This window comes from Ursus arctos, unplaced genomic scaffold (genome assembly GCF_023065955.2).
Source record: "Ursus arctos isolate Adak ecotype North America unplaced genomic scaffold, UrsArc2.0 scaffold_8, whole genome shotgun sequence".
NCBI lineage: Eukaryota > Metazoa > Chordata > Mammalia > Carnivora > Ursidae > Ursus > Ursus arctos.
In genome coordinates, this window is record NW_026623100.1 from 57,056,549 (window position 1) to 57,081,270 (window position 24,722).

The 24,722-nt window shown below is 43.8% G+C and overlaps 1 protein-coding gene across 2 annotated transcripts in view; it reads right to left on the bottom strand.

Annotated features, from left to right (window-relative positions):
* VIT (vitrin) overlaps positions 1 to 24,722 on the bottom strand; it is a 98,894-nt gene that overhangs the window by 64,085 nt on the left and 10,087 nt on the right. For both annotated transcript variants that reach the window (XM_026478870.4, XM_026478878.4), the window contains exons 2-3: positions 13,375 to 13,444; positions 5,275 to 5,340 (exon numbers count right to left, since the gene is read on the bottom strand). In XM_026478870.4, coding sequence (XP_026334655.2) covers positions 5,275 to 5,340; positions 13,375 to 13,405 — 97 coding nt within the window. In that variant the 5' untranslated portion in view covers positions 13,406 to 13,444. The remainder of the gene's footprint in view (positions 1 to 5,274; positions 5,341 to 13,374; positions 13,445 to 24,722) is intronic.

The window sequence follows — 24,722 nt, forward strand, 5'->3', positions numbered from 1 at the left end:
GGGAAACGTATGATGTGTTTATTGTGGTGTGGGCTGAACTAGTCATGAGTTGAAGAGAAGGCCCTTTCTGAACGTGTAATCGACACATAAATGAAGTTAATCCTTAAAATTCATAAGGTATCGTGACTGCCTTCGGAGAAAGAGTGTTATGAACACACCTAAACCCTTCAATCATTATTTGTGGCCTTCCACAATCACGAAAAATGCAGCCCCATTTTTGGCCATTTGTTAGAAAATGCTTGAACAGGTTTGTGCCTAAATCTAGCACCTGACGTGCCTCTAAGTCAGGCCAGCTCAGGGCTCTGAAACGTAACAGGGAAATGAGAACCTTGAAAAATCACCTCTAAAAATAAACTTGGTAAAACTCTCATTTCATATAGTATGGTGAACTTTACCATGGCCCATACAGCAGGTTAATGTATTGAGACACTAACTTACTTTTATTTTCATTCTATTTTTTTCCTCATACTATTCTAAGAAGGTAGTTAGGCATTTGTCTTCAAACACCTCTGGAATGCAAGGTTGCAAGAGAGAGGGCAGAGTTGCCCAAAGAAAACTCTCCCTCAGGTGCTGGGAATTAGTCCCTCCAAATCCCCCTTGTTTGAGGGCACTGGGCTTGGCCGGCTCAAAGAGTGATAGAGAGGAAATGGTCTTCCAACACTGGGAAGGTGGCAGGGGGCCAGTAGGTCCCAGTAAGGGAAATGTCCCTGTTCCCTCACAGCTGCCTGAAAGGAGCATCATCTTGGAGGAATACCTGGTGTGGTGCCCCTCAGGGCGAAGCCTTAGGCGTGGAACTTCCCCATTGTTCCCAAGATGCCACCAGTCAGAAAACAATGGAGCGCCCAACAGGTAAACATGGGCTTGGACCCTGAGCAGTGCAGGGGACCTCCCTGGATGTTGTAGACTGCACAAGGCTTCCAGGGCCTGGCTCGGGGAAGGAGGAAGCCCCTGTAATGATGGAATTTTAATTTCTCAGGCCCTGGAAATTGGCAGTTTGGAGTCCGACTTGATTTGATTTAGAAAATGAGGTGATGTGATAAGCCAAGTATGGCGGAATAACATTGTACCCAGTGTGTATGGGGAAGCAAGATATTAGCTTGAAATGGAGGGTCATGTGTAAGTAGAGGAGTAGACTTGTAAGAACTTGCCCCTTTTCTTTTTTCTTTTCTTTTCTCTTTTCTTTCCTTTTCTTTCTTCCTTCCTTCCTTCCTTTCTCTCTCTCTCTTTCTTTTCTTTCTCTTTCTTTCTTTCTTTCTTTCTTTCTTTCTTTCTTTCTTTCTTTCTTTCTTTCTATCTTTGCTTTCCATTTTGTAAACTCCCCATGCCAGACTATTTTCTACATGTGCTGCCTTCTTGGTCTGAAGGGCCCCCAATGGAGCTGAGCGATGTCCACGAGGGCCTCTGGGAAGGCCATGAGCAGACCAAAGAAATGGAAAAAAGGGAAAGGAGATGAGAAGAAACAGAAATAATAAAAGAAGTGTGGAGGAGAGAATGTGACAATTACGTAAAGCAAAGTGACCCTACTTGTACAAGGAATAGACACACTCGTAGGGCATGTGGCTTCCAGAGGCACCGAAGGAAGACACCCACGCCAGTTCCTCCTTTCCTGTTACCTCCACAGCTCTTCTCCTCTGGTTCCTATTCAGTCAGCCGGTGATCATCCCACACCCACTCTGCCTCCAGGCAGCAGGCACTTCATTCCTCCGTCCTGGCTGGCTTGGCAGGAGAGACTGGGAAAAGCCTTTTGGGGGGGAACCTCACACAGACGCGCATTTCCAGTCTGGCTCTGCCCACTCGTGGCACCGCATCTTGGGCACTGGATGCTCAGGATTCAAGCGCCGGGCTGCATGCGGAGTAGGGCTCAGTGTGCACGGACCAGAGCCCTCGAAGCACGTTCTTCTCCTTACTTCACCTTCAGTCCTCTGGGTGGTGAGGACCGTCCGTCTCGCACGAACACTGGTGCCAGTGGAGGGCTGGCTAGAGGAGAGGTCGGAGGGCACTGAAGAGTGCCCGTGGTTTTACGTTCGGATCTGGAAGCAACCCCGATCTGGGATAGCTCTGGGCTCCCCGCGTTCTCGGATGTCAGTGGGAACGGCAGTTCCTGGAGGGCTTGCTAAGACACGGAGGGCGGGCAGTCCGAGCCGGGGTGCGTCGCGCAGGCGGTCGCAGGGGCTGCCGGCCCAGGAACTGAGGGTCAGTGGCCCCGGGTGGTTCTCACACTGAGTCCAAAGTGATTTGTTTAAAGCCCAGCTCTTATGATTTCCCTTTTCTGCTGAAAACCCTTTAGTAGCTCCCTGCCAGATGTCCTTTGAGGTGTCAGCTGCAAGAGTAAAATGGTGACACACCCCAGAGGGAGCTCAGGGGCGTCCAGGCGTCCGGGAGACAGGCACGAGGTGCGTGCATTCATTCATCTTGCACAGACACAGGGGAAGATGTAATTGTTCTGTCTCCCACTTCACCGGACCCCTTTGTGTGCAATGCCGTTCCGACGTGATAGACACTTTCACCGCACCTGTACGTACGTATATAAACCTCTGTGCTTTTTCTCGCTAACAAGTGGCGTGCTCTCTCCTCTCTCTCCGTCTGTTGGCAGGGAGCATTTCTTGGCTGGCAGGACGGTCTTATTTCCCTGGCCCAACCCTAAGCAGTTTACTCTTCTCTGAGAACCACCGCGCAGCCGGGGATGATGCCATGTGGTTCGCTCTCCCAGGAATGTGGACTCGGTACTGAGAGACACAGTGTGCCCAGAGTGGGGGGAGGGCAGGGGAGAGGGAGAGAGGGAGGAAAAGAGAGAGGAGAGGGAGACAGTGGGGCAGACACGTAGAGAGTAGCAGAGGTACTGATTCTTGAGGCCTTTTCACCTGGGGTACAGTTCCAGTGAGTTCTAGCTGCCAACCCGCGAGCCGCTCCATGTCCCACAAAAATCCCTTTTGGATTTATGCTAATTGCAACCAACATAGCCTGCACGGAGATATTCCCATTGCCCTCATGAGGATGTCCAGATTCCTGGACATGGTAACAAAGCTTTCCACGATCTGATGCCTGCTTACCCCTCCATCTCTTATCTCAACACATTTACTTCCTACTCCAGATTTCAGTCATATTGGACTACTTTTTAGTTCTTTCCATTCTTCAGGCCTCGGGCATGCTGTTTTCTCTCTGCCTGTAACACTCTTTCCTCCTCATCTTTGCCTGGTCTACAGCTATTTGGTCTTCACGTATCAGTGTAGGTATGTCGCTTCCTCCAGGAAGCCCTCCCAGATATACAGCTTCTTCTTCATATTCTTGGAGTACCTGTAGCTGCCTGGTGACTTGTCTTTCTTTCTCCCTAGTTTTTGAGCTCTGCGAGGGCAAAGGCTGAGTCTCAATTGCTGTTGTATCTGAGTGTCTAGCATAGTCCTGGTATTTGGTGGGCACCCAATAAATACTTGTATAGTATTTGAATGGCGTGCCTCCTGGCCATCAGTCACCTACCCCAGATTGACAAGACTGGAAAGAAAAAGTGAAAATTGCTTTGGCCTCAAGCTATAGACTGTCAGTTGGAAATACTCCTGAGATAAAGAATCAGATACTGCCATGGCTTGGGAATATCCTATTACCTTCGTTGTCTCTCCCCCCCCCCACTTATTTAATGATTGTGCCAGGGTTTCTAATTAGAGAAAAGGCCTCCTGCATTTATTGATTCAAATATGCTGCATCACCAGGGAGATTTTGAGTATAAGGTTAGAATTTAGCATATCAGAAACTCAATCCATTTGAGATCTCTCAAAGAGGTTTGCCCTTGGGTCGTTTAGCACAGCCTTTCAGAGTTGCTGAAAACCGTTGTCATGGTAATCATGGACCCTTTCATGATTTTTGTATATGAGCTAATGAAGATACTGGAAATAGCCCGAAGGACTTCATACTTGGGTGTGCATTTGTCTTCATATTAACCCAATCATTGTTTTGAACCCACATCTGCCCCTGGGCTGATTCTCTTGGCTCTTGGTACCGACAGGAATAAATAAGCAACTGATTCCTTTTTAGTATTTTAGGCTTGGAGGCTGTGGCTGGCTGCCCTTTTGGTCTCATTTCAACACGAAATCCCACATGGAGGGTTTAAAGGAGCAGAAGGAAAAAAATGGTGTGTGAAGCAAATATCTTTCTTTTATTTCGGATTTTTAATGTTGCTGATTTCAAGCATCTAAATTTAATGCCTATAAAGAAGCTTCAGTTGTGGAGAACACAGAACATTAACTGTATCTATGGCATTTTTTTTATGGTCCTTTATAAATAGGCTTTAACTTAGGCCCCCATCAAGTCTACAGATTTAGGTCCGGATATCTCAGCGCGCTTACAGCATTTGAATGTGAGCATTTCCATCTATGTCCCATCCTGCTAGTGGCTTCCCAATACCCATTCTTCCTTCTTTCCTGTACTCCAACCCCTTACTTTTAGCGTAGTCATGTGGATGCTTGAAATCAAGACAGTTCCCATTCTCCCCTAATGCTGGCTGGTGGTACTTAAGTAGAAGCGGTGTATTTGATTTCCTGACCTATCTTTAAAGGGATGGGTATTCATCCTTCTCCATCCCTTCCTACCAACTGGAACATGGACGTGATGGGTGGAGCTGGGGCACCCATTTTGGACATGAGCTGAGAGCCACATTGAGGAAAGCAGAATGACAAGGTAGAAGGAGTGTGGGTCCCTGACGATTGTGAAGCTTCCATAAAAGCCCAGACTATGTTTACAGGAGGGAGAAAGAAACTTCAGTCTTATTTAAGCAGTTGTTCTAGATTCCCTGTCATCCAATCTTAACTGATATACCATCCAAAAATGAAATTTATTTTTCCTCTATACTGATTAGGTGTGAAACCTTCTGGGCTTTGCTGTGAGATTTACCTTCTGATCCCAGAGCATGCTGGAAGGAGGGCAGATTTGTATTAGTGAGAGTGAATTTTCTGGTATGGGGAATTGACATTTCAATGGCAAGAAAATACCTACTCCAGCTTCGCCATAGAGACACAGTGTTGTTTGGTCTTTGTACGTGCATTTTGAAATGTTCCAATATAATGGAACCATGTATTCTTCACCTAAAATCAGCCCTCCTATCTCAAATGATTTTTGGAATGAAGTAGGTGATAAATAATATCATTACGAATCAGTCTGAATGCACAGCAATTGAAGTAAGACCAAAAAACCCCCAAATCTTCCAAATTATCTGCAACAAGTACAACAGTCCTCTACGTGGGAGACACAAGCCTTATGCTAACGAGGAATTGCAGTTTTACTTACTGAACCTGGGCCTTTTGAGCTTCTTGGTCACGTCCTTATTGGAGTGTATTCTAGTCACCAGCAAAACTACATGGAGAAAATGAAGGAAAACCGAATCAGTGTCATTTTACCCAAACACTTTCTCTCTTTTGACCCTTATCGTTGCTTCCATCACATGTTGAAATATCCTCATCGGTGGAACTCATGTTCCCTTAAATGAAGATTGGGTAAATAAGCTGAATAGTCTGTGCACTTATCTTGGCCCCTGCTGAAGGAGCCTTCCAAAAACACCTCTTGGGCCCCTGTCCTCTGTTTCGCCGCTTTGCATTTCACCACACCAAGTGTGCCCTCTCTAGTCTCCAAAGGAGGACATGGGGGACTGGAGAAGGCCACTCATTTGCTTGGTGCCAGAAACAAATGATGGAGGTAGGGTGAGCACCAGGCCCTTCTTGGGCTCTTTCCTTTGTTCCACACTAAGTTTCCAAATGGCTAATTTCCATCTGGTCAGAGAACTCTGTGTGTGTGTGTGTGTGTGTGTGTGTGTGAGAGAGAGAGAGAGAGAGAGAGAGAGGGAGAGAAAAGGAAGGTAGAATGGAGGGGATGTGTAAAAAGTCCCTGGGGAGAGCTGTCTGGGAAAGGAAGACAAGAGGAGAGGGGGCTGGGGAGAAGAGGGGGACTGGGTCTGAGAGGTGACCTGAGTGTCCCCAGGTGGTCCTCTGTAGCAGCACCTGCTTCTGTGCCCCATCAAGGCCAAGTGCAGGTCGCTGACCTTCCTCCTCAGGAAAAGGAGCAGAACAGCTTTTGGGTACTGCTCTCTTCAGGAAGTGTAACAACAGTGGAAGGAGGGGGAATTCTTTATCCTTTTTAGTTCAAAGTCACGTTACCAGTTTGAGCCTTGTATTTTTAAAGAATAACATTGACTAGTTTTTTTCTTATTACCAGAATAGTACGTGCTCCTCACACACGAATATAAAAAGCACAAGGAACAGTACTGAAAACATAGATGAACACAAAAGATGGAATATTTTTGTTTTTTCTACACACACATATCCATGCAGGTGCTTTCAAGAGCACATTGGATCACGCTCACTGTTTACAGTGTTCTGTAACTTCTACTTAAGGACGTAGACAAACATTTTGTCTTGTCATTAAATGATCCTTAGATTAAATTGCTAATTCCTAAATTAAAATGTGACTTGTAAGTGCCTGAAAGGTGTTGCACTATACGGGTGTACTATATAATTTCGTCGACTTCTGATTTAGTATAGATAGCTTCATCTTTGCCCTGATCTTTTGTTATTTCCTTTAAATAAATTTCCAAACAGGATTTCTTGTCTGAAAGATATGCCTACTTAGTGTTTCGATGTGTATTGTGAACATTTCTCATAGCATTTTTTTATAAGCAATGTCTGAAAACGCTCACATCTCTATGCCAATGCTAATTCTCCCTGTAGATGGAAAAGCAATATTTTCCTTTCAAAAGGCTAGTCACTTCTCCATTTTTCTTCCTTCCTTACCAGGCATCCTTCTGCTTAACTTGCCTCTATTTTAGCCACTTTTTTGAGAAACTCCCTTTCTGGGTAGAGTTGGGACTCCAGAGGTAAACATGGCGCGAATAGGGTAATCAAAATAGGCATTCTACTTGTGTGTGTGTGTGTGTGTGTGTGTGTGTGTGTGTGTGTGTGTGTAACCCAACACAGATGTTTAATTAAGGCATAAATGGACTTAGGAATTCTTGATTGGCAGCTACCTTTGAAGGAAAATGTCACCAGGGTTTGTTAAGAACATTTTTATTTATCGGTGATCATGTCGCTAGGCCGTCCCAATGATGCAGCCCTGAAGTATCCCCAGTTTTGACTAGTAGCATTAGCCGAGGCTGGACAGTTGACATACCATGTCCTTCGAGAACAGACACATAAAAGAGAACTGAGTAGGAACCACAAGTCTAGCCAAGTGGAATGAAGGCAGACATTTTTTAGGTGTTATTTACTTCTGGGGTTTGGGTGGGTAAAAGTGTCCTGGAGGTCTAATTTTTATAGTAGTCTCTGTGTCATTTAACCCTGAGCGAAGACACGTCTTCATTTTAGACACAAGAACAACAAATCCTAGAATATTTTAAAGGACAAATACTAAATAAACATGTAGCAGAGCATTAAGCAAGTTAATTAGAAGGAGTAATTGAAATAGTCATGAATTTGGGTATCAATTCTTCTGGAAAACCAAATAACTGTCCTTCTGGGCCTCTGGTCCTGTGGCAAGTGGTTTATAATTCCATATCATTAGGACTATAAATATTTCAGTAGGACCACCCCATCACTCGCATTTGCTCACCCACGACCCACCAGGCTGAAAACATGCATAGCTGGGTTCAGTTCTACCGCAGTGGTTAATACAGTCATTATTGTCAATAGTACACAGAGGCCCTCTCCTCAGCTTAGATGCTTGTTAATTAAAACTCCCCAGAAACCGCTCCTCATGGGGAGGGCTGGTCAATAAGGCTGAAAATGTGCTTGTGCCCTGGAGTCTTCATTTCTCCTCTGTAAGGCTTCTCTTGCTACACTGGAAGTGGTGAATTGAGTGTTGAATTCGGGAAACGGAAAAAATCAGTCTTGTGTCGCTTTTCTTAGGAAGCCAGGCAAAAGCACGGGGATGGGATGGCTGACACTCACTTCAAAGTACAAAGTAGACCACAGGTCTGAAAGCCAGTCCCTTCTGCGGGAGCAGCTAGCTATCAGGCTACTTAGGCCATTAGTGTCTACAAGGCTTGAGGAAATTAAGTCTAGAGTCCAAAGTTCCAAGGCAATCACTGTTTACGAAATGTGCAGCAATACTTCGCAACTGTTAAAAATCCAGAGTTCTAGTTTTGAATAACATGGAATAAAGTTCTCACCCTTTGACAGTGGTGCTTGAAATTTCAAAACAAACTGAATGTTGAAATTACTTTTTCAAATAAAAAGTAATTCCCCACACTTTTCACTCTCTTCCTCTCTAGAGTAGCCATCATTATAGTTAAGATGGCTGAGGCGTAATTGTTTTAAAATTCAATTTAAGTAAATTACCATCAGCCTAGAGATAGAGAAATGCAAATGAATGAGCTTATAACAATGTTCAATCTCATTCATGGTAAAAAAAATGCAAGCTAAAGCCACACAACGGGATAGTTTCCCTATCATGTCAGTAAATAGTGAACACGAGATTATACTTAATCCTGGCACGGATTTGAGATTAGGGCATTTAGGTGAACTGCTGGTGAAGTCTAAGCCGGGGGAGTCCTTCTGGAAAGCTATTTGGTAATATATTTCAGTAGTCTTGAAAATAGTTATATTCTTTGTCCTAGAAAATATACCCCTAGGAATGTACCCCAAGATATAATTAGAGATATAGACAAAAATTTATGTAAAAAAATGTTCACTATAGCATTATTTATAATGGCAATCTGGAAATCATGAAATGTTGGAAATGTCCCAACAGTAGGGGTATCCTGAGCGTTTATTACAAATGATGGACTAAAGAATATTAGATGAACTGGCAAGCGCTCAGCTCTAACCTGAAGAATGATTCTGACAAAATTAGAATATATGCAAGAGAAATAAGTGCAACAAACACACCAAAATGTTAATAATGATGGCATTGTCACTTCTATTTTATATTTTGTCTATTTTTCCCATTTTACAGTATATTCCATATATAAATCCCATATTTCATAGAGAATATGTTTCTCCTACAACTAAATAAGACAAGATAAATTGTTTTTTAATTGGGTCATATTGAAATCCCATAGACTTATGATAATGAAAAGTGCATACCGAAATCATCAGTAGGGTTAATGGGCATTCGTATCCCAGTCTTCTGGCCAGTAATGAATTATAATTAGAATTCACTTACTTTCAAGAAAGACATGAAGTGCCAGGACATCTAATCAATGATCGAATCAGAAAGTACCTACTGAAAACTTACTACATGTCCACAACTTTTATAGAAATGCCTCCGTGGAGCCCATAGACTCCAGGGCTCTAGTGGTGCTGACAAGGACTTTCTCCTTGACCAAACTTTAATGGGGTCCCTCCAAGCCCTTTTCCCACCTGGCCTTTGACCTTGGGCTTCGGTGTTCCTCCCCGGTGGTCCTGCATCACCCGGTTTTAGCAAGGATCCTGTTTAGAGAGAATCCCTCACCCTTGATATCTGATCACCCTGGTCTGCCTTTAGCAAGAATCATGTCAGGTAGGTTTAGCAAGAATCCCCCACCCTTGATGTCTCCTGTCAGTAATTTCCATCCACCGACACCTGCAACCCGCTGCTCGGATATAAATCTCCGTGTTCCTTGTTTATTGCAGTAGTTTAAAGTTTTTACCACTTTAAACACTATCCAGCTCTGGTTCTCTTTAAGTGTCTACAATACCTTCCTGCAAACGGATTTACAAAGCCGATCATTTTAAAGCAGTTCAGATTTCCTCCATGCTTTAATTTGGTATTATGTACTCAATTAAACATCTAGCATCAAATAAATCAGGGCTTCATAACAAAGACAGGACAACTTATTCTCTACAATCACTTTAAATCATAAAATTATGCTTCAAATCACAGAATATTAAAGCTGGGAGGAGCTTTGTAGGTTATCCATTTATTTTATAAAAAAGACTCAAAGGTCAGGGTTCACACCTTGGCTAAAGCTGCAGTTCTTTGGGGGCAGAAGCTGGAACCAGACTGCAAGTTTGCTGGCTACTGCCCTCGCCCGTTTATTCCACTTGCTCCCCGTAAGCGCAGTTGCTGACTATACGTGGTGCTCCAAAAACAGTCGTAAAACTCTGCTGTATCATAAACTCAAGGATGTCTCAAACAAACATGCTAGCTCTGATATATATTAAACGCTTAATTGACATTAATTTAGAGGGTTTGGGGGGGAATCATTGGACAGTACTGTGTGATATTTGATTCATAATAAATATATATTTTGTTCTTTTGGCCGAGTTTCTGGGTCATAGCTCCCCAAACTCTTGAAATTTCGTGAACGGTAAGAGCAATGGGGACATCTTTTGTTATAATATTTGGTTTCTTGTGCTCCCTTCCTGAAATCAGAGCCCTAAAGGTGAAATGGATGTTTTGTTATTCATAACAAGCCCCTTTCAATCACAATTGAGTGAGGTAACTTTGGGTATCCCCTAAAGAGGAGGGAGCTGGTTGCCAGGGGAACCAACCTCAAATGGGAGGCTTTGGTCCCACTGTCTGATTTCTGGGCAGGGGAAAGGGGCTGGAGATTGAATCAATCACCAACGGGCCAGTGAGTTAATCAATCATGCCCATGTACTGAAGCTTCCATAAAAACCCAAAAGGATAGGGTTCAGAGAGCTTCCATGTTGGTGAATCAGAATGCTTCTACGTGGTACTCTGCTGGATCCCAAACTCCAGGGGGATAGAATCTCCTTAGTTTGGGACCTTGTCCTATATATCTCTTCATCTGGCTGTTGGTTCGTATTCTTGAATATTCTTTGTAATAAGCTGGCAATCTAGTGAGTCGTAAGTTAACTGGTTTCCTGAGTTCTGTGAGCCACTCCAGCAAAGTCATCAAACCCAAAGAGGGGATCATGGGAACCTCTGATTTATAGCCCGTCAGTCAGAAGCACAGTGACAACCTGGACTTTCAGTTGGCATCTGAAGTGGGGGGGGGGGGGGAGCGGTGGGTGGCAGTCTGGTGGGACTGAGCCCTTAGCCAGTGGAATTTGATGCTATTTCCAGATAGACAGGGTCAGAATTGAGTTGAATTGTAGGTCACCCAGCTGGTGTTGGGGAATCGCTTGGTGTGGAGAAAAAACCCACACATTGGAATTAGGTGCAGAGTTGTACTCTGATACCTTACAAATCTAGCATCCCTAAGAATAATTTATTTCACAGTAATTCTTGAGTACCTATGAGATGTGCTCAGCACTGAAAATGCAGCAATGGGCAGGACACAGCTCTGGGGACCCAGCCTAGTGGCAAGGTGAATGCCATGCAGCTACGATGAGAATCAATACAGGGCACCACGGAAGTCCTTGGGAAGATGGCCTGATCAAATGGGGGGCGGAGCGAAGCTTCCTGAGGACCAGTAGGGCTTGTGGGGATGTGGGGTGAGAGGAAGAGCATTCCAGGCAAGGGACCCAGCACGGTTGAAGGCCTGAGGGGAGAAATGATGTGAGCCCTAGGGGATTAAGAAAGTCAGTACTTTTCGGGTCCTTGGGAGCCAGAGCAGGCTCCGTGGGAAGCAAAGAGAGCAGAAGACAGCAAGGGTCATATCAGGAAGGCCTCCCCAGAGAGCAAGGCACTTTTAGAAATGTGGGTCCCATCCCAAAGACAAAGGGGAAACACAGAGGAGTTTAAATGAAGAGTGGGGATCAGACGTGGTCTTTAGAGAGATTAATAGGGGTGTGGTGGAGAAGGGGTTAGAGGGGTCAGGATTTGGGGCAGGGAGGCTCTCCCAGTACTAAGGAGAGTGACAGGGAAATGGCCCTGGGGAGGAGGTAAGCAGATGAGTAAGAGAGATGCTGGGGAGGCTGACATGTGAGGACACAGAGAGGGGACTATGTGGCAAGAGTCTCCTTTGCCTGCTTTGATTCCTTGCCTTCTGAATGAGCAGCCCCGAGGGGAGAGAGTTCTGCAGAAGGGACAAGGAAGGACAGAAGTCTCCCTTCTGTGATACGGGGGACACGCAGAGTGTGAAATGGCCTCAGGGTTTGTTTGCTTTGTGTGTTTTAAGGAGCTAAAGCCTTCCTGTTCCTGACTCCCCACCTGCCCTATGTAAGAAACCCTGCTAACCAGTGGGGGAGTGTGGGAGGGGGTAACCTCTTAAAGGGCAAGGTGGGAATAAAGGAGCCTGAGCTTCCAAGGTGACTGCTCTTTACCAGGTTGGGGGGCAGTGTGGACCAGAATCCATATGGTCTCTCCGACTCCCAGTCTTGTCTCCTTCCACCATGGGAGAGCCCTCTTGCCTTCCCAGTGTCACTTCTTTCTCTTCCGTTCCCCAACTCTGCTGTGTGGACCCCCTCTGCACAGACCTGGAACATTCTGACTCTATATGGGTTGAATTTTGTTCCTTCTAAATTCATATATTGAAGTCCCAGCCCCCCAAACCGAATGTGACCTCATTTTGAACTAGGGTGGTTGCAGACATAATTAGTTAAGTTCTGATGAGGTCGTACTGAGTAGGTTGGGCCCCTAATCCAATATGACTAGTGTTTTAAGATGGGGACATTTGGACACACACAGATACCCAACCCCACCGGGGAAGAACGCCATGTGACAATAAAGACAGAGATGCCAAGAGGTGCCAAAGATGGCTGGCCAACCTTCAGAAGCTGGGGGAGAGGCAGGGAGCAGAGTCTCTGTCACTGCCCTGGGAAGAAACCAACCCTGCTGATGCTTGGTTTTGGACTTCTAGCTTTCAGGGCTGTGAGAGGATGAAATTGTGCTGTGTCAAGCCCCCCAGTTTGTGGTATTTTGCTGTGGTAGTCCTAGCAAGCAGATAGACCACCCGAAAGGTCTTCGCACCCTTCCCCGGCAGTAGTCCCGCAGTGATCCACAGGGTCACTCTACGCGACATGGCCAGAGCACAGCAGGGTCAAGATTCGGAGAGATTACCCTTGGGCTTCATGCTAAACCCATCAACAATTTCTCTCTTCCGGTCAAGCTGCTGCTCCCGGAGAGCCTACCCGAAATTGTGCTCTCTGCTGATCATGGATAAGGGTTTCATCTCTAAAAGCAAGAGTCACCCATGGTACAAATAAGGCCGTGTCAGTGATAAGACTTTTTTTTTTTTTTTTTGAGAAATAAGAAACAAGATTCCTAAATTCAGAATGTATCAAAATGCTCTATCTGAAATATTTGCTAGTTGCTGAAGAAGGTAAGACATGTATGTATATATGTGTGTTATATGCACACGCATGTGATACACAATGTTGCTTTAGACAAAAATATACACACACACACATCCTGAATTTCATCTTAACATCCTCACTTCAACTTTCCCGTAAAAAGACACACTGTAGTGTTTATATGCTCTGCCTTGGTTTAAATCTTCTGTTGGCAAGACTCTTTGGACCTTAGGAAAATGTTAAAAGCGTATCCAGATCCACATATAAAAGTACTTACCAAGGAACATTTCAATAACAGATGCCTTCATAGTGAGGACGACAATCCCCGTAAATATCAAAATGGCACCCTGGAGAGGAAGAAACAATAACACCGTCACATTTCAGCCAAGAGTTCTGAGCTGGACGCGTGGAGTGTGCGGAGGGGCCCCTTCAGGCTGCGGGGCTCCCGGGAGTGTCCGGATTCCAAGCCGCTGCTTTCTCTAAGGAGCCCGCAGAGATGGCAGTGGCCGGTCTCGCTGGTACCCAGAGTCCACCCTCAGGTGGAAATCCCATTCCAGCCACCAGCCCCCATTCTTCAGAGATGTGGTCTTTCCTTAGAACTGAAGAGGAAGTGACTCCATCATTTCGGGAATAGGTTCAACCAGTCTTCAAATTAGGACAAAAGCTACACTTATGGAATTGAGAGTATTTTTAGATTACAAATAAATGATGCACTCATCATTCATGCAATAAATATTTATTAAACTCCCGTTATATGGCTAGGGATTGGAAGGAGGTGATAAAAATTGAATGAAGAAATAGTTCTTGCTCTTAAAGATTTACAGTTTCCTAGAAGTGGGAAAACATATGTAGACACAAATAGCCTTAACATTAGAAAGTGTGCAGGCTCCATAAGGGAGTATAAGGGGAGTTTATAGACCAGGGGTTCTCAAACTTTGATGCATATTCGTATCATCTGGGAGTTTTAAAAGACCCTGATGCTCGGCTGCACCTCAGACCGGTTGAATCAGAATCCCTTAAGGTGGGATCTAGGCGTTAAGTTTTTAAAAGCTCCCTAGGTAATTCCAATGTCCTGACAAGTTTGAGGACCAGTTGTTTAGAGCGAGACTTCCTAAATCTTACATGCGTAGGAATCACCCGGGGATCTTGTTAAAATGCAGATTCTAACCCAGTAGGTCTGGGACAGTGCCAGAGATTCCCCAAGAAACCAGGGAATTTTAGAGAAAGGAGAGAGATGTCAGCCATGAGAAAAAGAGAAAATCTCCTAGAGGTGATAGCAATTGGGGCAATTTTGAAAGACAGTTTGGACACGCAGAAATAGGGAGAAGTGACCCCACGTGGGAGGAACAGCATTGACAGAGGCTCAGAGGTTGGTAAGCAGAGAGGATATGAAGACGCTGTTGATCTATATGGGGTTTCCTCCTCCGCTTGATGCTGTGAGGAAACCCTAAAAGGTTTGTTCATCCCACCATTACTCATTACAAAGAGCACATACTATGTAGTCTACGGTCTCGAATCTTCACAGTAAGCCAGCATGGTAGATTTTATGGCCCTTCAGGAAACTAAGGCTTAGAAAAGTTTCACGTCACACCCATGGTGACCAGGCAGTCAGTAGGACCAGATTGGGGGTGGGAGTGGTGGGAAGGATCTGCCCTGGGCACAGACAATAAGTAAGAACCTTGTCTGTAGAGAATTTAAAGCTTAAGGTTGGTCTGCTTTTTATTATCTTTATAAGCTAGCAATTCTAAGCTATGTCAATGATAAAGCACCCCTACGCTCTGGGGTGGATGGCTCCTGTTGCATCCTCTCTGCCCAGTGCCACTGCTGTGTGGCCTAAATCTGGCATCCACACCCTACAGGCCACTATGCCCAGTGATGTGCTGATAAATTTGCTTTCTGGGGGGAAAAAGGCCCCAATTTATAGCATTTGTTGATTTCCGTGTGTAAATCTTCCCTGGCTTGTTTTGAAGCCACCAAAGTAGAAAATTGGAAACACAAGCTGGTACTAGCTAGGTCCAGTGCAAGCTTATATCCAATATTTAGATTCAGGACTATGCAGATTTTATTAACAAAAAGCAATTATCAAATTATGGTCAAGGTAGTAATACAAGTACCTGATGCAATTAACTTAAATAAAACTGTTTACTATATGAAAGATTTTATTACAAACAATTAAATTAGGCAGCAAGAGTAACCTCAAACAGAATTGATGATTTTGTTAATTTCCAGCAACAACTGCATGTGTTAAATTTCCTAATAAAGGTAGTTGACTACTGGTTACATAATAGGCAGATAACGGTCTTTAGTTTCAAAATAGAAATAAAACCACGCGTACAATCTATTTGCAATTTGATGCTTAAGTAGCTGGGTTATGTTTTAGAAACAGGGTGATAACAAGTGAAATTTTCTTTGTCTTTTACTATCTTGGGAAGCTCCGGAACAACTTACCTGTTTTCAGGCCTAAGCAGTACCTTTCTTATGGGATAAATGCAGGACACGGAGCTGCCCCACTGCACCCCCTAAGCCATCCCCACCAATCGCTGTTACTGTTCAGCTTTGCAGATTTCAAGTCACCTTGATTTCTCCTCCTCTTTCCCCACATCTTCTCTCTCAGTCAAGCCTGTTGGCTCTAACTCATACTCTATCCAGAATCTGGCCCTATCTTTTCATCTTTCCCATTGCCATCTGCTCCCGCCCATGCCTCCTGTCACCTGGATTATTGCAATCAGCCTCCTAACAAGGCATCTCCTTCTCCCTCTGACTCCACGATCCACACAGCAGCTAGCACGACCCGGTTCAAAGTACATCAGTTCACAGCGTTCCTCGGATCCAAACTCCAAACTGGCTTTCCACCTTACTCAGAATCAAAGCCAAAGTCTTGACATGTGGCTTACGACCCTATATGGCCCCCTGACCTCATTTCTCCCTCACTTATTAAGGTCTGGGCACACTGGCCTCCTGGCTGTTTCTAGAACAGAACTTACTGTTTCTCTACCTGGATGCCCTTCCCACAGATGAGAACATGATTTACTCCCTCATTTCTTTCAAGTCTTTGCTTCAGTGTTACCTTCTCTTGAGACGTCCCCTTACCACCCAGCTTAAATTTATAATCTGTCTCCCATCCACCACCAACCCTATTTTTTCTACTATTTTTTTCATGTTATTATCGCCACTGACATACTTTATAGTTTACTTAATTTACTTGTTTATTGCTTGTGTTCTCCACTAGAATGCAAGCTCCATGGGGGCAGGGATTTGTACTTGAGTTTTTATGTGCTCAGTAAAAACACATCGAATCAATGAGTGAGTAGCAAAGGCTCTAGGAAATAAAAAGGAGAAACAAAACAAAGACAATCTTATGAACACACTGAAAACTAGTGAATTGTATACTTTTAACTTATGGCATGTGATTTATATCTCAATAAGCATTATCGATAGTCAACAAACAGAGGGAAGATGGATTGCAGGGAGAAATGCTCACAGATCTGTCTTACAACTTTAGGAGACATGAGGGATCTGATCTTTCCATGCTGGGATGGGTGGATAAAAACAAACAGGATTCCAGGAAACACTCTAATCCTGGAGGAATTATCACCCAAATGCTGACTCGCTCCTAAAGGAACCTGACCAGAATCACTCTGGTCTCTTGGAATCAGAATGTTTTCAGACCTCTTTCTCACCACTTCAATTTCTCTCCTTGCTTAGCCCAGTTACTCATATACTTCAAACATAAAGGTGCCTTTTGAAATGTGTGTAAAAAAATGCAAACCTTCTCTTGGCCATTGCAGAGGTTGGGGAAGAGGATGGCCACCACCGCTGTTAAGCAGTTGCTGCAGACTATCCTGAGCCACCAAGCACTGGGGTTTGAACAGAAACAAAACAATTGGAGTTTCCAAAAGCATATGTTACTGATTTGTGAATTTATGGCTTGTGCCATGAGCTGTAATATAGAGTCCTGAGTATGAAGTTCTGATGAGGCAAATGAAACTTTGGTAGACTAGAGAAGTAGAGTAGCCAGCCAATTTAATTTGATCTCTTGTTGTCCGGAGTTAGAAAAGAGCAAGTTGGTAATAAATAATAACACCACCTTATATTTATATGGCTGTTCAGGTTTTTTTCTCCCATTTTTTTATTGGGATAAAATACACAAATGTAAAATGTACTATTTAAACCATTTTTTAAGAGTACAGTTCAGCAGGATTAAATACAATGTGCCATCATCATCCATTTCCAGAACTCCTTTTGTCTTGTAAAACTGAAATTCCACACACATTAAACAAAAACTCCCCATCACCACCGCCCCCCCACCCCCATCTTCCAAGCCCCTGGGAACCACCAGGCTGTATTCTGCCTCTAGGATTTTGACTCTTCAAAGTATTTCATTTAAGTGGAGTCATACAGTACTTGGCTTTTTGTGACTGGCCCATGTCAAATAGTATAATGTTTCCAGGGCTTGTCCATGTAGCATATGTCAGCATTTTTTTCTTTTTAAAGCTGAATGATATTGCATTGTGTGTATAAACCATAGTTTACTTATCTGTTCTTCTGCTGATGAACTCTTGGTTTGTGTCTACATTTTAGTTATTGTGAAAAATGCCACTAAGAACATGGATGTACAAATCTCTCTTTGTTGCTTTCAATTCTTTTGTGATTATTATACCTCAAAAGGAAATCACTGGATCATATGGTAGTTTTATTTTTAGTTTTTTGAAGAAACACCATACTATTTTCAGAATGGCTGCGCCATTTTGCATTCCCACTAATAACGCCTAAGTCTTCCAGCGTCGGCAGAGTTTCACCAACACCTCCTATTTTCTGTCTTTTTTGATAGTTGTCATTCTAACGGGTGTGGAGTGGCATCTCATTGGAGTTTTAATTTGCATTTCCCTCATAATTAGTGATGTAGGGCATCTTTTTGAGTGTTTGTTGGCCACTTGTCAATCTTTGGCAAAATGTCTATTCCAGTCCCTTGCCTAGTTTTGAATCAGGTTGTCTTCTTATTGCTGGATTTTAGGAGTCACCTTTACTTTCTGAATATTAATGTCTTATCACATATGTTTTGGAAATATTTTCTCCCATTTTCTGTACTTTTTTTAAAAAATGATTTTATTTATTTATTTGAGAGAGAGAGAGCATGAGGGAGAGAGCAGAGGGAGAGGGAGAAACAGGTTCCCTGCTGAGTAGGGAGCCCGGTGTGGGGCTCAATCCCAGGACCCAGGGGTCATGATCTGAACCCAAGGCAGTCACTTAACTGACTGAGCCACCAGGTGCTCTGTACTTTGTTTACAGGGTCTTGGATGCACAAAATTTTTAAAATTTTCATGAAGACTAGTTCATCTATTTTTCTTTTGTTGTCTATGCCTTTGGATGTCATATCCAAGAAATCATTGCCAAATCCAATGTCATGCAGCTTTTGTCCTCTGTTTTCTTCCACGAGTTTTATAGTTTTAGGTCTTATATTTAGATCTTTGATCCATTTGAGTTAATATATGGTGTCAGGTAAGGGTCCAACTTTGTTCTTTTGCATGTGGATATTCTCTTCTCCCAATACCATTTGTTGAAGAGACAATCTTTTCCCTGTTTAATGGTCTTGGCACCCTTGTCAATCATTTGACCCGTATGTAAGGGTAAATTTCTGGCTCCCTATCTATTCCATTGGTATATATGTCTGTCTCCATGCTACTCCCACCCTGTTTTGATCACTGCATCTTTGTAGTAAGTATTCTAGATCAGGACTTGTGCATCCTCCAGCTCACCTCTTCTTTTTCAAGACTGTTTTGGCTAATTGGTGTCCCTTGAGTTTCCATGTGAATATTTGGATGGATTTTTCAATATCTGCAAAAAACATCATTGGGATTCTGATGGGTACTGTATTGAATCTGTAGATTGCTTTTGGTAGTATCGAGACCTTAATAATACTAAGTTTTCCAATCCACGAATATAGAACACATTTCTATTTATTTATGCCTTCGTTTCTTTCAGCAATGTTCTGTAGTTTTCATTGTACATGTCTTTAACCTCCTTGGTTAAATTAAGTCCTAAGTATTTTATTTTTTTTGATGCTATAGTAAATGGAATTGTTTTCTTAATTTCCTTTTTAGATTGTTTGTTGTTCACATATAAAGATACAACTGATTTTTATATGTTGACTTTGTATCCTACTACTTGACTGAATTCATTTATTTATTCTAACAATTTTTTTTTCCATTATAACAACTTTGTTGTGGAATCTTTAGGATTTTCTATGTATTAGACCATATCATCTGCAAACAGAGATAATTTTACTTCTTCCTTCCATTTTGGATGTCTTTTATTTATCTCTCTTGCCTAATTCCTCTGGCTAGAACTTCCAGTGCTATGTTGAATAGAAGTGGAAAAAACAGGTGGGCATTGCCTTGTTCCTGACCTTAGAGGAGAAGTGTTCAGTCTTTCACCTTTGAGCATGAGGTTTGCTGTGAGATTTCATATATGGTTTTTATTTTATTTTATTTTATTTTTTTAAAAGATTTTTATTTATTTATTTGACAGAGATAGAGACAGCCAGCGAGAGAGGGAACACAAGCAGGGGGAGTGGGAGAGGAAGAAGCAGGCTCATAGCGGAGGAGCCTGATGTGGGGCTCGATCCCAGAACGCCGGGATCATGCCCTGAGCTGAAGGCAGACACTTAACCGCTGTGCCACCCAGGCGCCCCTCATATATGGTTTTTATTATGTTCAGGTAGTTTCCTTCTATTCCTAGTTTGTTGAGTGTTTTTTATCATGAAAGTGTGTTACATTTTACCAAACGTTTTTTCTGTATCAGTTGAGATGATCATGTGTTTGTTTTCCCCCCTTTATTCTATTAACATGGTGTATTACATTAATCAATTTTTGTGTATGTTCAAACATTCTTGCACTCCAGGAATAAATCCCACTTGGTCATGTTGTAGAATTATTTTAATATGCTGCTAAATTAAATTTGCTAGTATTTTGCAGAAGATTTTTACATCGGTATTTACAAGGGATATTGTATTGATGGGGATACTGTAGTTTTCTTGTAGTGCCTTTGTCTGATTGGGTATCTGGGTAATGCTGCCCTTATAGATGACTTAAGAAGTAGTCCCTTATCTGCATTTTGGAGGAAATGTTTGAGAAGGTTTGGTACTAGTTCTTCTTTAAATGTTTGGTGTAATTCACCAGAGAAACCATCAGACCCAGGGCTTTTTGTTGTCAGGAGATTTTTGATTACTGATTCAATCTCCTTACTAGTTATGGGTCTATTCAAAGTTTCTATTTCTTCATAGTCTTGGTAGGCTTTGTGTTCCTAGAATTTGTCCACTTCAACTAGATTATCCAATTTGTTGACATACGATTGTGGTCAGAGACAGAAGTGAGTCTGATGGTTTTGTTCTATTTCAATCCTTACTCTGTGCACATATGTTAATAAGTCAGAAATTAATAGAAAAACCTTTTTTGCAGATCGAACATAGATAACATTGAGATCAAATGAGAGGCTGCAATAATCTCCTAACGCACTCCTTGCTCTCTGCCTCCTGGCTCCAGGTCACCCTTCCCTCCATCTGGGGAGGACTGGCTTCCTAAAGTAAGGGTCAGAGTGCCCATTCACTCTCAGACTCCTTCTTCACAGTCTGCTCATCCCCTACAGAATAAAGCCTGAATTCCTCAGTGAGGCATTACAGACTCTTCCTGAAATGACACAACTTACATGTCAAACCATCACTCTGCAGTTCTTTCCTGTAATCCTCTCCTCGGACCACAGCACCCCTGGGGCCCAAGGAGGGTCTTTGTCTACAGACAGCACCTCGGTGTTTCGTCCCGTGCTCTTTCTAGTGCCCTTTCTGGAATACCTTCCCACGCCCCATCTGCTGCTCACAAGTCTATCCGAGGGTCAGCTCATGGGTTATTTACCTCTTCTTTGTAAGTCTCTCCAATTTCCTAAAGTCAAAACTCATCTTCATTCGTGCGTCCATTTAATCATTCAAAAAAAGTTGTGTGTGCTCTGTGCTAGGCAGAGAGGAGCAAGATGCAGGTCTGCTCGCCAAGTTGCTTGGAGTCTTCTAGAGGGAGTCTGATGCACCTTCATCATAACTAACCCAGATGGAGCACCTACTAAGTGTCAGTGATAATCTTTACAATAACCCGATGAGGCAGGGGTTACTTCCTGCCTTAATTTCAGACGTGGAAATGTGGAGGAATGCAGAGGGTGGGTAATTCGCCCAAGGTCACGTGGCTCAGGAGAGGAGAACTGGACTTCAAATGGGGCATCCTGAGCCCGAGCCTTGCCTTTGCATTTCACCACTTGCTATGGCTGTTTCATAATACGCAAGTGCACTTCCCTCATCTGTTCTGATGTAATTGGTCTGAGTTGGTATTGATGTTGTTTGAAAGCTCCCTAGATGACTCCCCTGAGCAGCCGGAGTTGGGAATCTCTGCTGACGAGCGAACAGGGATGGAGAAGGGGGTGGATGGTCATATAGGCCTGGGGCGTGGGGATTGGAAGGGGCTTGAAGTAGTTGAACTGATAGGTTGGAACACAGTGAGAGGTGAGGGAAGGACAGGACCCAGGGGACGGAGTAGCTTCAGGAACTGGGAGCTGCTCCGAGAGGCCAGGAGAGGAATCAGACTGTTGAGAGGAAAGAAGGGGCCGTGTTGGCCTTGAATGTCACGCCTAAAAATGTGCAATTGATCCTTTAGGCAATAGGGAGACATGGAAGATTTAAAAATTATTTTTGCATTCATCATTTTTAATAAGCCCCCTGGAGGTTTACTTGAGCCCCTCGCTTGCAGAAAATCTGCCCTAGTGGGTGTGTAAGATTTATGCAATGCTGGTGTTTGTCTGATCTATGATGCTACAAGGGGGGGCATCTAACAATACTCTTTGTCCACAAGGCAGAAAGAGCCAGTGTCCATCTGGAAACATTTAATAGTTATGAGAGGCTTGTGCTGTATTTCCAAAATGCCAAAAATCCCCTGAGGACCGACATCTCTGAATGGGGAGAGGCCACATCTGCAGCCCTGCTTTCTCCTTCTCTGCCTGATGTAAAGCCTCAGCCCCTTGTCAATGGATGCGTGTTGGTCTAGCGAGGTCGGAAAAAGGAAGACTGGTCCTAGGAGGGGCCTTTACAACGTGGAGGTGGCCTTGATCTGCATATAAACCTTCACATAGATCATATTCCTCTGGGCTGGGCCTGAAACACTGCATTTCCTGTTGCCATGACACCAGCAGTCACTATTACAATCCCCCAGGATTTTGTGAAGGAGAGGGAGAGAGAGAAGGAGGGAGGGAGCACAGGAGCGAGCCAGAAAGCATGGTAGTTTTTCTTTCTTTCCTTATTTTCCTTCTCTTTCCAATTCCTTCCTTCTTTTATCTTTTTGGTTAAAGATTTATTTATTTATTTTAGAGAGGGTGGGAGGGGCAGAGAGAAGAGAGAGAATCTTAAGCAGGCTCCACACCCAGTGCAGGGCACGATGCAGGACTTGATCTCAAGGACCCTGAGATCACGACCTGAGGCAAAATCAAGAGTCGGACACTTAACCAACTGAGCCTTCTTTTATCTTAAAGAAACACCAAGTGAAAAGCGCAAGCCAAATAGGCAAGGGAGGTAGGGGAGATTTTGCCTCTTCCCCATGTTGGCTTTGAAGAATGTACCAGGCGACCTGAAGATGTGCTCTCCATCAGGCTGCATGGACCAGATGCTGTGGGCTACCTAAGCAGAGCAGCCGCTTCCCCACTTCCTCTTTCCTAACACAGCCCCAGTTTGATAAAAGGCATAACTCCACACAGATGACTCAGAGGAAGCTGCTCCATTCCCAGCTCCTGGGGTGGATCCTGATTGCATGTCTAAGCCAAGGATTGTTTATATACATTCTCCACCTTGCTGGGGATTGCCTCCGAACCTCAGCTTGAGCCCATCGCCACAGCATCACTCCCCATGGGATGGTGCCTAGTTCAAGGGTGGGCTGTGTCCTGAGTTTTATCTGACACACAGAATGGAAAGACTTAGTCCTGTGTTTTTCAGGGAGAGTGGTTGCGTCCCTTGTTGGTCTGCTGGCAGCCACCTTGTGACCATGAGACAAGTCAGTGTGAGGAACAAGTCAACACCAAAAGGTGGAAGGCAGCCAAGAGAATCACAGAGAAATGGAGCTGGAGCTCTGCCTGTCTTGTGCCTGGAGCCTGGGCCCACCTCTGGACCACCTGCTGTATGAGATAATGTATTTCCCTTTCAGTTGAGCTTGCAGGGAAAAAAGTATTTCTGACTGCTTCCTAAGTCACAGTACCTTTTTAACTGGAGAAGACCGTAATAACGCCACAGTCTGTCAGATGCTTTCTCAACAAGTCTCACATCTGAATCACCTAAGAACCACTGGAGGAAGTAGAATGGACATTATTCTCCCTGTAACTCAGAGCAGTGAAGTGACTTGTCTAAGGCCAGCTCTCTATGTTAGTCTTGTGCTCTTTTTATTATATCAAACCTCTCACGTAACTATTATTGTAAATTCCAAATAATTCTGTGATTCGTTATATACTGTTATTATAAAATAAAAACTCCTCATTCATATAGTATTTTGCATGTTTAAATGCCTGGTGACATCTAGGACTTTAATCTCAAAAGACCCCTGAAATAAATGTCTTAAATCTTATAGTCAGATGCAGAAATAACACTCGTGGAAATTGCGTGACTCAGCTGGTCTGGCGAAAAAAGATAATCTAGGCCAATCAAGATCTCCTTTGTGATTTTGGAATTGGGATCCTGAAAGCCTTGGAAACTGTGGGAGCCAACCTAAAGGCCACGTGGGGTCCTGAATGAGACCAAGAAGGTGAAAGCAGAAAGAGGAGAAGAGAAAGCGCGTGGCTCTGGGAGAAGCTGGGGGAGAAGACGCTTTGGTTTCTGGCCACTTCCCAGGACCCATTTCCAGTCTGAAGGAGGTCCAGCTGGACTCAGTCTCTTGTGCATGACATAGATGCTTCTGGGCCCTTTTACTCCAGCCAGTTGGAGTTGGTTTCTGTTTCTTGAAGCTTTGGTTCAAACCCTTTTCATCTCTGTTGTTTTAGTTATCTGTTTCTCTGACATGATCAGTAGGAAAATGAAAACAGTTAAAATGAAAAAGGGCACCTGTGTCTGTCTGTCGTTGGTAACAACAAGCAGGGGTTTGAGAGGCTGTCTCCAACTCGGGAGCGAGGCTCTGGGAAGAAGTGTGACAGAGATTCCCACAAGCCATGACAGCCTCCGAGAACAAGGAACACAGCCTGCACGCCTGGAATGCTCTGGGAGGCAAACATGGGAGTGGGTGACCTTGAAACTATGCTCTCAGAATGTCACTGTGAGGTCCTGGTATGCTGATGACCATGGTTCACAACCAAGCGTGATCTTGCCCCCTCCTCCAAAGACTTGGCAATGTTTGAAAATGTTTTTGGTTGTCATAATTTGGGTAAGGCCTCTCCCTCTAGTGGGTAGAGTCGGGGGGGGGGGCTGTGTAACATCCTACAGGGCAGAGGACAGCCCCCACAACAAAGAATTATCCAGCGTGACGTGGGAATAGTGTCAGGGTTGAGAAACTCTGACTTGTGAGAATTCTTTGCCCCCAATGTATTTCTAAGAATGTTATGCTTACTGATGTTCCAACC